General features: G+C 33.1%; 2 protein-coding genes and 1 long non-coding RNA gene across 4 annotated transcripts in view; 1 reads left to right on the top strand and 2 right to left on the bottom strand.

The window, feature by feature from the left end:
• On the top strand, positions 1 to 1,171 carry LOC106127102 (uncharacterized). The gene is made up of 2 exons (XR_001228393.1): positions 1 to 72; positions 375 to 1,171. It is a non-coding gene; the product is annotated as an uncharacterized LOC106127102 (long non-coding RNA).
• Positions 1 to 13,165, bottom strand: part of AdoR (Adenosine receptor) — a 49,504-nt gene that overhangs the window by 10,625 nt on the left and 25,714 nt on the right. The gene's annotated exons all lie outside the window — the stretch shown is intronic.
• LOC106127099 (mucin-3A) lies at positions 1,467 to 4,027 on the bottom strand. Of its 2 annotated transcripts, none has more exons than XM_013325083.1 (2): positions 3,270 to 4,027; positions 1,467 to 3,188 (listed from the first exon to the last, which is right to left on the bottom strand). In XM_013325083.1, the coding sequence occupies exons 1-2, from the start codon at positions 3,925 to 3,927 to the stop codon at positions 1,666 to 1,668; spliced, it is 2,181 nt and encodes a 726-aa protein (XP_013180537.1). In that variant the 5' UTR covers positions 3,928 to 4,027; the 3' UTR covers positions 1,467 to 1,665. The 2 variants fall into 2 exon arrangements, with proteins under 2 accessions (XP_013180537.1, XP_013180536.1); XM_013325082.1 differs by having other exon boundaries at positions 1,467 to 3,407; positions 3,459 to 4,027.

The raw sequence follows: 13,165 nt of genomic DNA, 5'->3' as shown, positions 1-13,165 counted from the left end.
AAAGATTTTTGGCATGTTTCAACACAAAATTAACGAAAAGAAATGAAACAAACTATGGTTTCATTGTTCATGGTAAGATTTGATTATTATCTATGTATACATTTTCCTCAATTCACAGTTGGCCAGTCTAGCACTGCTTCACTATTATGTATTTAGAAGTACATATGACTAACCTGGAACTAAAGTGGTTTATGTAACATTTTTTGCAAAATCTACTAAGAACATCTATAAACATGAAAACTATAAATAAATTATATGAATCATGTTTGTGTTAACACCAATACATAATATCAAAAAATCTTTTCAATTAATATTAAGAACAACAAACTTGTTAAAATGTATGTGAAGTAAACATTTTTTTTTTCATGTTTCAGGTGACTGGACCAACAAAGGAAGTGACAGCCCTTAGAAGATATTCCGGGAATTTAACATTTACATGCTTTCAATTGAACAAATACAATTTTTGTAGAAATCCTTACTAATATTGTACATGCAAAAGTAACTCTGTCTGTCTGTCAGTTTGTCCTTTCATGCAAAATCTACTGAACCGATTTTAATGAAATTAGATATAAAGATAGTCTAGAGCCTGGGAAAGAACATAGACTTTTTAATGCGAAAAAAGTTTGTAAGGGGTTAAAAAGAGGTTTGGAAATTTGTATGGAAGAATTGTAATTTTTACAAATAAAAGCTTGAAACTTATTTTTTTAGGCTGTTAATTTAATATAAATAAATATGCCATTCAATGTTTGTAAAAATGTTACACTCAAGGGTGCAAAATAACAATTGGGAATAGGGGATGAAAGTTAGTATTAAAATATGTGAGTTTTATGTGAATGTTTTTTGTTTAAATGTTTTGTTGTTATGTACTATAACTGTTAGTAAAATAAGTAAACTAAAATGACAAGATCGAATTTCATTGGGACAAAGTAGCAGGGACAGCTAGTTGATAAATAAATTCCAAAGCACCTAAAATTTTTAATATTGATGCATATCTGTTTCTAATTAAATATGAATTGTTTTTTTAGGACATCAAAATCAATTGTAGCCTATAATTTTGTAATTTGATTTATTAGGTATTATTCCAATCTAGTCCTGTAATGCTAGGAGAGACTCGGCCAAAGCAAATTTTGTTAAAACCTTATTCCATAATAATAAATACTATTGAAGAGGACTTTTATTATTTTAACTCTCGGTTACGGTTGTTTAGTACAAGTGAATGTTTAAGATTTAATCGAGTATCTTTAGAAAACAGGAACAAAAATAGGATAAGCAACAAACTGAATACTCATCTTTACTTTTACTATTTTACATTTGAAAATTTGTTTAAGATATTTACTGTTTTCTTGACTGCACTCAAAGGCAATAGTTAAAGTACAAATTATTAAGTTTTTAATTAAATTTTAATCATCAATTTCACTAAATAAATGTTGCGAAAAATAAAAAAAGGATCATTTATCATCATGTATATTTATTTTTACTTGGAACCTTATTTCATACCATAGTTTCACTTAATATATTACAATTTGTAGAATATTACTTCATATAACGGTACATTCACAGAACTCTACTTCATATATAAGTACTAACAGTCTATAATAGGAACATTTTTAACATAAGTTCATTAATCACTGTTTAAAACACATCCATAAATTTGCACATTTTCTCTCATACTGCAATAAATATAGACAACCACCATGGAGGATTTTTAAGCCAAGATTTTATTGTACTCTTTGGTGGCAAAAAACTGCTTCTATTTTCTTTTGGTTTTTCTTTCTCCGGCATCTTCGAATATTTCATTAGAACACTGCAGTCAACTTCGTTTCTTATGAGATGTTCGCTTGTAACAATTTCTACCGCACATTTCATGTTATTTGCGTTTACTGGGGGGCCCTTTACCTGAAGGGGGTCGGTCGTGTTTGTGACTGAAGTGCATGTTGTGTAGTTAACCGTAGTTACAGTCAAAGGTACCATAGTGTTATTGCTAGTGTTTGGCACTTTATCTTGATTAGACTTATTGATGTCTGTCACTACTGTTGCCGGGTCAATTCTTACAGTTGTAATATTACTGACGTCTGTCACTAATGTTGCCGGGTCAGTTCTTACAGTTGTAGTATTATTTGTAGAATGTTGTACGGTGTCATTTTTTAGCCGAGTAATATCTAATGTAGCGTTCTGCGGATTTAGTCGTTTGACTGAGATGTTTTGTGATTCGGAAGCCTCTGATACTGTAACATTTTGAGTTTCCAGTGCTGTGATATTTGAAACAGGTGTGCTAAATGTTATGTTCTGAATATTTGAATCGGTTAAATTTAATGTTGCTCTAGTCTGTTCTGTTGTATTTTGTAATAAAGCAGGCAATGGTGTGGTGACAGTAAGCGAATTGTTTGAAACAGCTGGTGTGGTATTTGTTGGGATCACTGTTGCCGTTGTAGTATTTACAGTTACAGTAGTGGTGTTAGTAAAACAAACTGTACTATTTGTTTGTGTCTGTGTGTAATTAGAACGCTTACCATCTTCAACGAATGTAGTAACAATTTCACACGGTATTTTCAACACTTCTAGTCTTCCATTTTCCGTAACTCTTAAGGTGCATCTCGCTTTTTGTTTAGGTATTTGATTGTTAACATAGCTGTTGCCTGTGTAACTCGGTGAGTGACGTCTTGTTTCATAGTAATCATCGTAGTAATAATGATCGTGGTAGTGGTGGCTGTGAGATCGACCCAAGTTGTACAAAGCGAGTCCCGTCAAAATGTCTCCATACCGACTTCCTGAATTTCGATACTCACTTACATACACATACTGGGGATACGTATGATAATTTGGTGGTAGCACATAAGTCGTATGTGTATTGCCAAATCCTCCATTGTGGCTTCCATAACCAGAATGAGAATTGGAGATATGACTATGACGGTACGGTGTTTCATATGAAGGCTTATTAAAACTGTTGCCGTTCGAAGTTGGATGCTGAGGTGCTCCAGAATATGACGGTGGTTTAGTTCTTCCACTGCCAGCCACGCCAATTGATGGAGGATAGCTATGAGACCCTGTACCAGTTAAACCTGGCTTTTGTAATCCCGAACCTGATAGTCCTGTCGATGAAGACGGATAACTAGGTTTACTTGACCCACTGCCAGACAGTCCTGATGAAGACGGGTAGCTCGGTTTATTCGGACGTAGTTCAGGTAACCCTAAAGATAAAGACGGTTTAATTGGTTTGTTCCAACTAAAACTCGGTAATGCTGGCTTACTTGTCCCTGACCCAGACAGACCTGATGATGACGATGGGTAGCTCGGTTTATTTAAGCCAGAACCGGACAATCCTGATAAAGATGTCGGGTAGCTGGGCTTACTCCATGGTGATCCGGACAATCCTGATGAAGATGACGGGTAGCTAGGCTTACTCCCACCTGATCCGGACAATCCAGATGAAGACGACGGATAGCTAGGCTTACTCCAACCTGATCCGGACAATCCAGATGAAGATGACGGGTAGCTAGGCTTACTCCCACCTGATCCGGACAATCCAGATGAAGATGACGGATAGCTAGGCTTACTCCAACCTGATCCGGACAATCCAGATGAAGATGACGGGTAGCTGGGCTTACTCCAACTTGATCCGGATAATCCCGATAATGATATTGGGTAGCTGGGTTTACTCCACCCAGATCCGGATAGTCCTGACGAAGATGACGGGTAGCTAGGCTTGCTCCATCCTGATCCAGATAATCCCGACGAAGATGACGGGTAGCTAGGCTTGTGCCACGAGCTCGAACTCGACGAAGGTCTAGAATAACTACTACTACTCCGTCCCCAAGAGCGGCTTCCACTAGAACTTGATCTTCCACTACTTCTGGATCCAAATCTACAGTACACGAGATTTGATGTAACGCACAATATTAAGAGACATAATAATAGTCTACTCGTCATTGTGACGAGACGTGTTATCTTTGCCCAGGCACATTCGAAACTGGATTTGAAATGAATCGTTGTTTATATTATTTAAAAGGCTGACGTCAACAGGCAAAGTGTTGGGAATACCGAGTTTCTACACTTGCGACTACTTATTCGTTCGAAGAACACAGATAAAGACAGGTTAGAGGTGAAGTAAACTTAATATCGAGATGTTTTTGTGTCACCCTGGCTGTAATTGTGATTATTTGTTATATTTAATATCATTTGTTTTAACGCAACGCGACATAGCATATATACGTAACGAAACAAAAACTTAGATAATTGTAAACAATGAATGTAATCGAAATTATTTCAAATACTCTATTATTCACTCAAAGCTTGTTTTTAATGTAAAAGTGAATTTAATGCATGTTATTAGTAGCGGGACAGGATTTAACGAACATTTTAAGTTTCCAAACATTTCAGTGTAGATGAATTAATCGCTTTAGAAAATTTTCACATATAGATAATCGAACAGTAGAAATAAACATTGGAGTAGACTGGTGTGTATACAAATTTATAAAAAAGAAATATTTGATTGTTTGTAGTGAATAGGGTCTGAAACTATCTAACCGATTTGACAATACACTTTTGAGAAGACAGTACCCTGTGACAGACTATATTTATTAGTATTTTTTTTTAATTCCGCGGAGATGAAGTCGCTATCAACTGCTAATAAACAAGCTAAAGATAATGTTTATACATTACTGTGTAAGTGAATGAATACTATATATTATGTTTAAAAGACTACACGATAAAGTGAGGTTGTTTATGCGGAAAATGACCCGCGATATTATCGGAAGTGAATAACATAAAATGCAGTTAATTACGGTTATTTCCTGCAAATATTTATAGCTACGTGTTAGTGTCCTAGCTACCAGATTTCGAATCCCAGTCGAGTTATAATTATAATTGCCCTCTTCTATTATAATTTTTTTTTATTAATTATATAATTTATGTTCGACAAGACCAGTAGTTAAATTGATCGAGAATCGCGATTATTTTGTTCGTAAGTATATTTTATCTACCTTCTACAATCCTCTTTATTTCCAGTGTGTTTATAAGAAACGAACAATAGCATACGCCTTATTCTAATGCAGATTCCTCTATTCAAAGGTGTATCTTAAAATCTAAACAATAAGTTGTTAATCCGCAACAAGGTATCTGTATCCAGGTGTAATTGCCGATGTGAAGGTCGACTGAACTCGTCCGTCTTTGCGGTAGTGGCATAGAATTGTCACGGCTATCGTTTAGTTCCGATCATGATGTCATCACAGCTGCACATATAAAATGTTGCTCACAGTATTTTTTAAAGTTCTTTTAATATCAACCGTTATATGTAAGGAAAGTGTAAAAACTACGAAACCCTATATCGTATTTCCAGTGCCATTTGATTTACCTAATAGAAACGATCGGGCAACCCAATGTTGGTTACGAATCGAAGACGAAGATGTTATAGAAACCGTTGCTATATATTGCACTATAGCGCAGGCATTTCTTCGTAAATACATCCATGATTACAACTCGAGGAAGATAACAGAAGACGATGTTGACGTTAGTCTGTGGAACGAAGAACCTTTACCCATTGAGGATGTTATGTTCAGATTTCCGGACAGAGATCAGGATATAAAGGATTGGAAGATGACAACAGTATTGGATCCTATAACCCGTATGAGGATATATGTAACTCAAAAGGCGTTGTGTAAAGTGATAATGTACAGTAGAGAAGGGGTGACAAACTATAAAGTGGATTGTGATAAAGTTTTGTACTACGTTAACGATCGCACTTACAGCGGTGCAACAATGTGTTTAGGACACATAAAAATACTTTCATTTTTGTTTATTACTTTGCTGTACTTAATTTAATGGATTGTTATCCTTATCAGTGCTCACGTTGAAACCGGTTATGACTAATTTATTAATTCGTTCGTTAATATTTTGCATTATATTACAAAAAATGAAAATTATATGACTCAACACATGTTTGCAATTTTAAAACAATGAATTTCGATTATTATGCTTTTGATGTGATATTTAATAACATAGAAATGTACTTTATTGTTCAATTCTATTTACTTAAGGACACATATGTTGAGGTCGTTATTATATACGAATGGCGCAGACATATCGATGACAAGGTTTAAGTTTATCTATATGATTTTCTTAGATAATTTACTAGGATTATATTATTTTAAAATTAATTTATAAGAGGTTGTGTGAAATAAAATTGTTTGTAATATGGCAGCTTCAAACCTTTTGTATCATCTTTAGCTCTTCAACTACAACTGTGTTTATCTTACTGTGGGTTTTGACTGCAGTGAAACTTGTATTAACAAATGTTGCTGTCTCTTTCGTTCTCTTTGTAAAAATAAAGATGTGATATTCATCAATACAAGGGTCAAAGCAGTCGAATTCAACAGTTAGGATACTCTTTGGCCTTTACTACATAAATATTTTGTCTAACTACAATGTAATTATTAAGATAAATTAAACGTTTATCTTATAAAAGCGGAAACAAACAGAAAAGAAATAAATTTACAAATTTTTCGCTAATTTTTTTATTTACTTTTTAATAATAAAATTTGTATATTTTATTTAAACTTCTAAATTAAACGTATGAGTATTGGTTCGGTACCAAAGTCAAAAATGTTAAAACTGGTGAATAACCTTTCAGATTACACTTATGAAGGCGAGCAACTTTTTATTCAAGTTCTTAGGATTTGTTTACCTAGTGTCAGTATAAAAATAAAACACTGGAATAAACATCCTTACGCTGCGCAGCCACCGATTTCCTAAAGTCTTCTCAAACTATGCGTACTGTCAACTAATACTTAAGATGTTAATTATTACTTTTAGCAATAACTAATTCTTAACACTGTGTCTGGCTTTCCGAAAGGATGTTCCGGATAATCTCCGAACTGAACTATTGACGGAGCTTTTAATGGAAGGTAGTAACAGTAGACTTCATTTTATATACAACGTGTCCCAAAATTCAACGATATGTCGGTGCTGATACCAAAATATTAACGCAGTCCCATTGCTGCGGGGAACTAAACGAAAGCTGTTTCCTGTCCATAAAATTTTCACTTAATTGTTTTTATGTAAATAAAATGTGATGCAATTGAAGGGCCGACTACAATGAGCTAACTGTTGTGCATTCGTCTGTAACGCCAATGGACCGTGTCAGTGACAACACCGCACGTGAGTCTCATTATTAAATACATAATGACAAATTTTTGATGAACAAAATCTTTGAATAAGTTTGCATAATGCAAAATATATATGTTACTCCAAAATCCAAAATCACGAACTCACATAAATTCTTAGATTTACCAATTAACTATGGTAAAGGTTCGAAAAGTCTGTGATTATTGTTTATTTTGAACATACACGAAAATACTCGGTAAACGTCGATAAATAGCTCAATATAATTATGTTTTTAAGAAGATCGTTAAATGTTTTTTTTTGTTCAAAAATAACACAAATTAAATTATTTTAATTCTTTAAAAAAATACAGTATATGATCTTTAAAACATAATGTTAATTGGCTGTTTATCGACATTTACCTTGTATACTATTTACCTAAAATCTTGAGGTTTATCAAGTGAATGGAATGGTAAATACTCGAAAATAAACATAAATTTTCATTAATAACCTCTTAGTTACAGTATATGATTCAATGATTTTATTTCATATATATATTTTTTATGACGTAAACGGTAAAACACGAACGAGGAAAGGCACAAGGAATAAGGTAATAAAATAACTCACAGCCCAACTGTACAACCCTTGTTTCATATGTGATAGAGAAATTACGTATCAAATATTTTCTGCTTTGGGCGGATAACGCAATATATGAAATAATGCAAATTATATAATATATATTTTGATTACGAATAAAAATATAAATAAAATATGTACTGTGTTTCACACTAATTCTCAAAACAAGACCGGATATTATGAAAAAGATTCAGCAGACAAATACAAAAATACGTCTTTAAAGTGTTGCTAGTACTAGGGCTTACTAATTCGTTTAGTGCAATGATTATTTTGTGTCATTCAATCTTCTAAAACAAAGAAGTTGTAAAGTACAATTTTTATAGTTCTATTGTTGCAGATGTCTCACTCAGGCAAAAAATAAATGGTCACGTTAGTTATAAGAAGGAGCGATTCAGTAATAACCTATTTTCACTTATAATTGAGTGTTGTACGCGAGGCTCAGGTGGTCTACTCGAGTCGTAACGAACGTTTAGTTCAGTTTAGTTACAATAATGGTGTTGAAGCAAGTGCACCGTTAAAATGTTACTCAGTGCTACAATGACCATTACATTTATCTCTTTTGTTGTTACAAAAGAGTCCGTCAATACGAAACCGTACGCAGTTTTTCCAATACCCTTCGAACTTCCGAACCGTAACGATCGTTCGGAACAATGCTGGCTGAGAATTGAAGATATGGAAATAGTTGATACTGTCACTGTTTATTGCGATATAGCTCAAGCATTTCTTCGAAGCTACATTCACGATTATAACTATAAGAAAATGGATGAAGATCAAGTCGACGTTGGCCCATGGAATGAGGAATTACCACTTCAAAGTAACGAAATAAAAACTTTAAGTAATTCGAAAAATATTAAAGACTGGAAGATGACAACTTTGTTCGATCCAACGATAAATAGAAGAATATACGTATCTAAAAAAGCCGACTGCAAAATTATAATGTACAGTAGAGAAGGTGTGACAAATTACAAAGTGGATTGTGAAAAAATTTTATATTTCGTTAACAGTCGAACATCTAAAGCTGTGAAAATGAACTGCGTTCAATTTAAAGTACTTGTTATGATTACGATATCTTTGTTAATTGTATGATAAATAATTAGTATATTAAGATATTTATGTTTTTGCCTCTAACTTTATTATGTCGTAATCATTCATAGTAAGTGGTTGTCGTTATCTAATAAATAGTAAGCAGAAACTTTGTTGATTTAATACTTGTTATGATATCTTTTTTTAATAAAAACTGGAGAATGTTGTGAAGTAAACAAAATACATAAAATGGTCATAATTTTGTTATATTTTGTTCTACATTAGAGGAAGTTTGAAAGTAGCGCCAGTGATCGAGAAATTGAGGAGTGAAAGATTAGCGTGGTTTGGACATGTTATGCGGAGGGATGATGATGATATAAGCAAAAAAGTAATGAGATTGAATGTGAATGGCTACAAGGGTAGAGGAAGACCAAAAAAAAGTATGGAATGACTGTGTGAAAGAGGATATGCGTATGAAGGGAGTAGACTCGGATATGACGGCTGATAGACATGTATGGAGGAGTAGTACATACTGTGCCGTCCCTCGATAGGGATAAGGGCAGGTTGATGATGATGATGATTTTACATTTTACTGTTAAGTGAATTTATCAGACGGCACTTACAATCTGTATCCTTGGCATAACCGTTAAGTAATGACCCCATCATTTAAAACATAGATATTCTTTTAACTACAATCATTTATTATCTAAATGAGTTCTAAGAAGATACTTGCGTGATAGCTTGTTTACTTATTTTTATCTTACTAATATCTTACTTAAATTATAAATTCGAATGTTTAGATGGATGAATGTTTGTTTGACGCTATCTCCAGAACGGCTGAACGGATCTCAATAAAATTTGGCATACGTATAGAACATAGTCTGGAAAAACTCATAGGCTACTAATTATGTTTATTTTTTAATTCCGCGCGAACGGAGTCGCGGGTGAAGGCCAGTAATAAATAAAGTAGCGCTTGACCACCATCACGACTTTGTACTCATAATTTTTTCAACTTTTTTTTAATAATGTACAGTATGTACAAAAATGAAGATTCTCAGATAACTATTGCAATTGCGTGACGGCAATGCCAAGTCCGTTGCGTTTACAATTATCTATTTTTAGCCGACTTCAAAAGTCGTCTGTATGCTCTTTTTTTATGTGTGTTACCGCTTTACTCCGCCCCCGGTGCTCCGAATTTGATTTTTTTTTTGATCGAAAGGTTTTGCTAGCCGGTGTTTCCCGTTTTTTTTTTAATTTTTACATCTACACATATACATAATCTGAAACATAGATTGTACGTAAATCATAAGACAAAGCCCAAGTAGGGATTTTTACTTTTTTTTTTCTAAAACATTTTTTTTAATTTATATCCTATACATCTACAAATATTATCCTCGCGTACAGTTATTTTTTTGATGAAAAGAAAGAAAGAAGTGAACCATGCTAAATTCAATAATTCCATCCTGCCGGTACTTCAATTTGCTTTTAATAAAAAGCTCATTTCTAGAATTATATAATGCAGTTAAATAACATGTTTATTAGATTTCGCAATAATGTATACAACAAACGAAATAAATGACATGATTGTTTTCATTGTATTGTCATCGTCAAGTTTGTACAATCATACAATGCGGTTTACAAAACATTTTCAAGTCAAGGCCGTACATGAAGCATCAATTTTATTAACACTACATTTTGCCCATTACTCCGTTCGCGTGGAATAAATAATTATTGTGTTCTTTCATAATAAGTTCTGACACAAGTGTGGCATTGTTTACATGGTGGGAATCGAACCCAGAACCAACAGATTCCTAGTGAAGTGTTAAACCCACGGCCTATAGACTTATCTTAGATAGAAGAATGACTTCAAAATATTGATGTACCGTAATATAATTATGATATAATACGTATAAAATTGTACGTACGACATTGTCTGTTCTAGTATTAAAACAATATTTTTCAGGCAGTTCATCCAATCCAATTATTTCATTTATTTTCTCTTTGCTTTATAATGAAACGGAAATATAAGAAAAGAAAGTCCTAGTTCACTGACATAAAAGTGGTAATAAATAGTTATACGAATAAAATCATTTGAAAAAGTTAAAACATCTTTAAATATTTTTCCTTTTCATTTTGTCCTATTGTCTTGTTATGCTATGACTTAATCGTATGTTTGCCGATATTATATCGCAGGCGTTTTCGTAAATTAATGTAATATTTTTAATTTTTTATTTTATGAGCTTCGAACGAAATGAGAAAGTTTGGACGGACGCTTATTACTACGTATCTCCAGAACAGATAAACGAATGTCGACGAAATTTGGCACAGATGTAGGACATTCTCGAATAACGCATAGTATACATCCTGTTCTTTTTTTTTAATATCGCGCTGTCGGAGTCGCGGGCAAAAGCTGGCAATCAATAAATTCTTTTTTGTCAATATGGAAATTATTTAAACCATTCGCCATGTTTATTTCACCATACTAAATCATTCTCATTGCTATTCGATTCAAATAAAATTGTGCCAAAGTAATAAAAAGTAAATTCATTGACTATGAAACTATTGTATTTATCTATACTAATATTGTAAAGCGGAAAAGTTTGTTTGTTTGTCTACACGCGCTAATCTCAGGAACTACTGGTCTGATTTGAAAAATTCTTTTTTTTGTTGGATAGTCCATTTATAAAGGAACGCTTTAGGCTATATAACATTACGCAGCGACCAATAGGAGCGAAGCGTCAGTGAGAAATGTTACAAATACAGGGTAAATTTTTCGTTTGTCTCTCTAAAACTCAAGATTGGCTGAACGGATTTATCTTATCTTAGCCTTGTAATGTTTATGAAGGTCTAGGGAAGGTTTAAAAGGTAAGAAAAGAAAGAAAAATTGTCGGGAACTAATTAGGTTTTTTTTTTTCATTTCACGCGGACGGAGTCGCGGGCGACAGCTAGTCTACTAAACAATAACAGAGGATACTTTATACTATATTAGTTTATTATTTTTACAAAATTACTAGCTCTTTTAATCTTATGAAATGAAACATCTTTCGAATAGCACATTGCAGGAAGTTTACACTATTACATTTGTTGTTTATATTAATACTGTTCAATTTGAATTCTCAATTTATCTCATAAACAAAACTTTTGTTTCTCTATGCTTAGTTCTTTCTAAATTTTACATCTGTTCAATAATTCTAATTAAATAATAGTTTTTTAAAATAAATAAAACGTAGAAATAACAGAAAAATATTGCAATTTTAAGCAGTCCCTTATAAAATACAATAAACGGAAAGGGTTTATGTCACAATGTTGCCCTTTTGACCTTGACAACGTAGAAAAGTCATTGGTTCACTAGAAAATCTTGGTAGATGGTATCAACCCCCAAATAAAGTCAAATTACGTTTATGTCTCCGTCATTGTGTTCAAGTTACGACATTACGTTACCAAAACAATCGCACTTTCCACTTAATACGTATAAATTACATTATAAACATTACGTTCTTATCTTTTCAGACAGATTAAATCTACCTTAAAAGCATTTTACAGAAATGAAAAATGTCTGTAGGTTTGTTCAAAATTATTCCATTTTTAAATTAACAATAACATTTATCGTTATTTAAAATCCACCCTAAACCTGTTTTATTTCGAACAAAAGGAGAAAACAGCAAAATGTACGCGACATGTAATTGATGACCAATGATGCTTACCAGAGACAAACAATGACAGATGATTGAAGGGTAAAAAATAAATACAACTTCAGATAAATTACATATGTAACGAATTTATTTATGTGCTTGAAAACAGCATATTTTTTTAGGCTTTGAAGACTGACGGATTGACTCGTTGTTCTTAAAGATAACTTAAATTATTTAATTTATTGGGTACTTTAAATCTAAATGAACTCCACACGTTTCCACGTTAAACTTAAACATTTGAAGTAAACAGTGACAGATATCTATTACGAGTAAAGGAAAGGCATTTACTCAAGTTTGACGACTTTTGCTGTCCGTTTGTAAAAATAAAGCATTTCGAGCCTTGATTCTATTTTACTCTTTGGTGAAAAAATTATTTTGGTTTTTCTTTCTTCGTGACCTTCAAATATTTAATTAAAACACTGCAGTCAATTTCGTTTCTTATGAGATGTTCGCTTGTTACAATTTCTACTGCAATTTCATGTTCTTTGCGTTTATTGGGGGGCTCTTAACCTGAAGGGGGTCGGTTGTGTTTGTGGCTGAGGTGCAAGTTGTTTAGTTAACTGTAGTTACAGTCAATGGTACCATAGTGTTATTGCTAGTGTTCGGCACTTTATCTTAATGTCTGTTATTGCGGTCTATAGATTTAGTGGTTTGACTGAGACGATCTGCGTTTCGGAAGCCTGTGATACTGTAACAGCGCTTACCATCTTCAATGAATT

This window comes from Papilio xuthus, unplaced genomic scaffold (assembly GCF_000836235.2).
Source record: "Papilio xuthus unplaced genomic scaffold, Pxut_1.1 DF824888.1, whole genome shotgun sequence".
NCBI lineage: Eukaryota > Metazoa > Arthropoda > Insecta > Lepidoptera > Papilionidae > Papilio > Papilio xuthus.
Note: the sequence above shows the minus strand (reverse complement) of the source record. Positions and strands in the feature narration are given on the sequence as shown.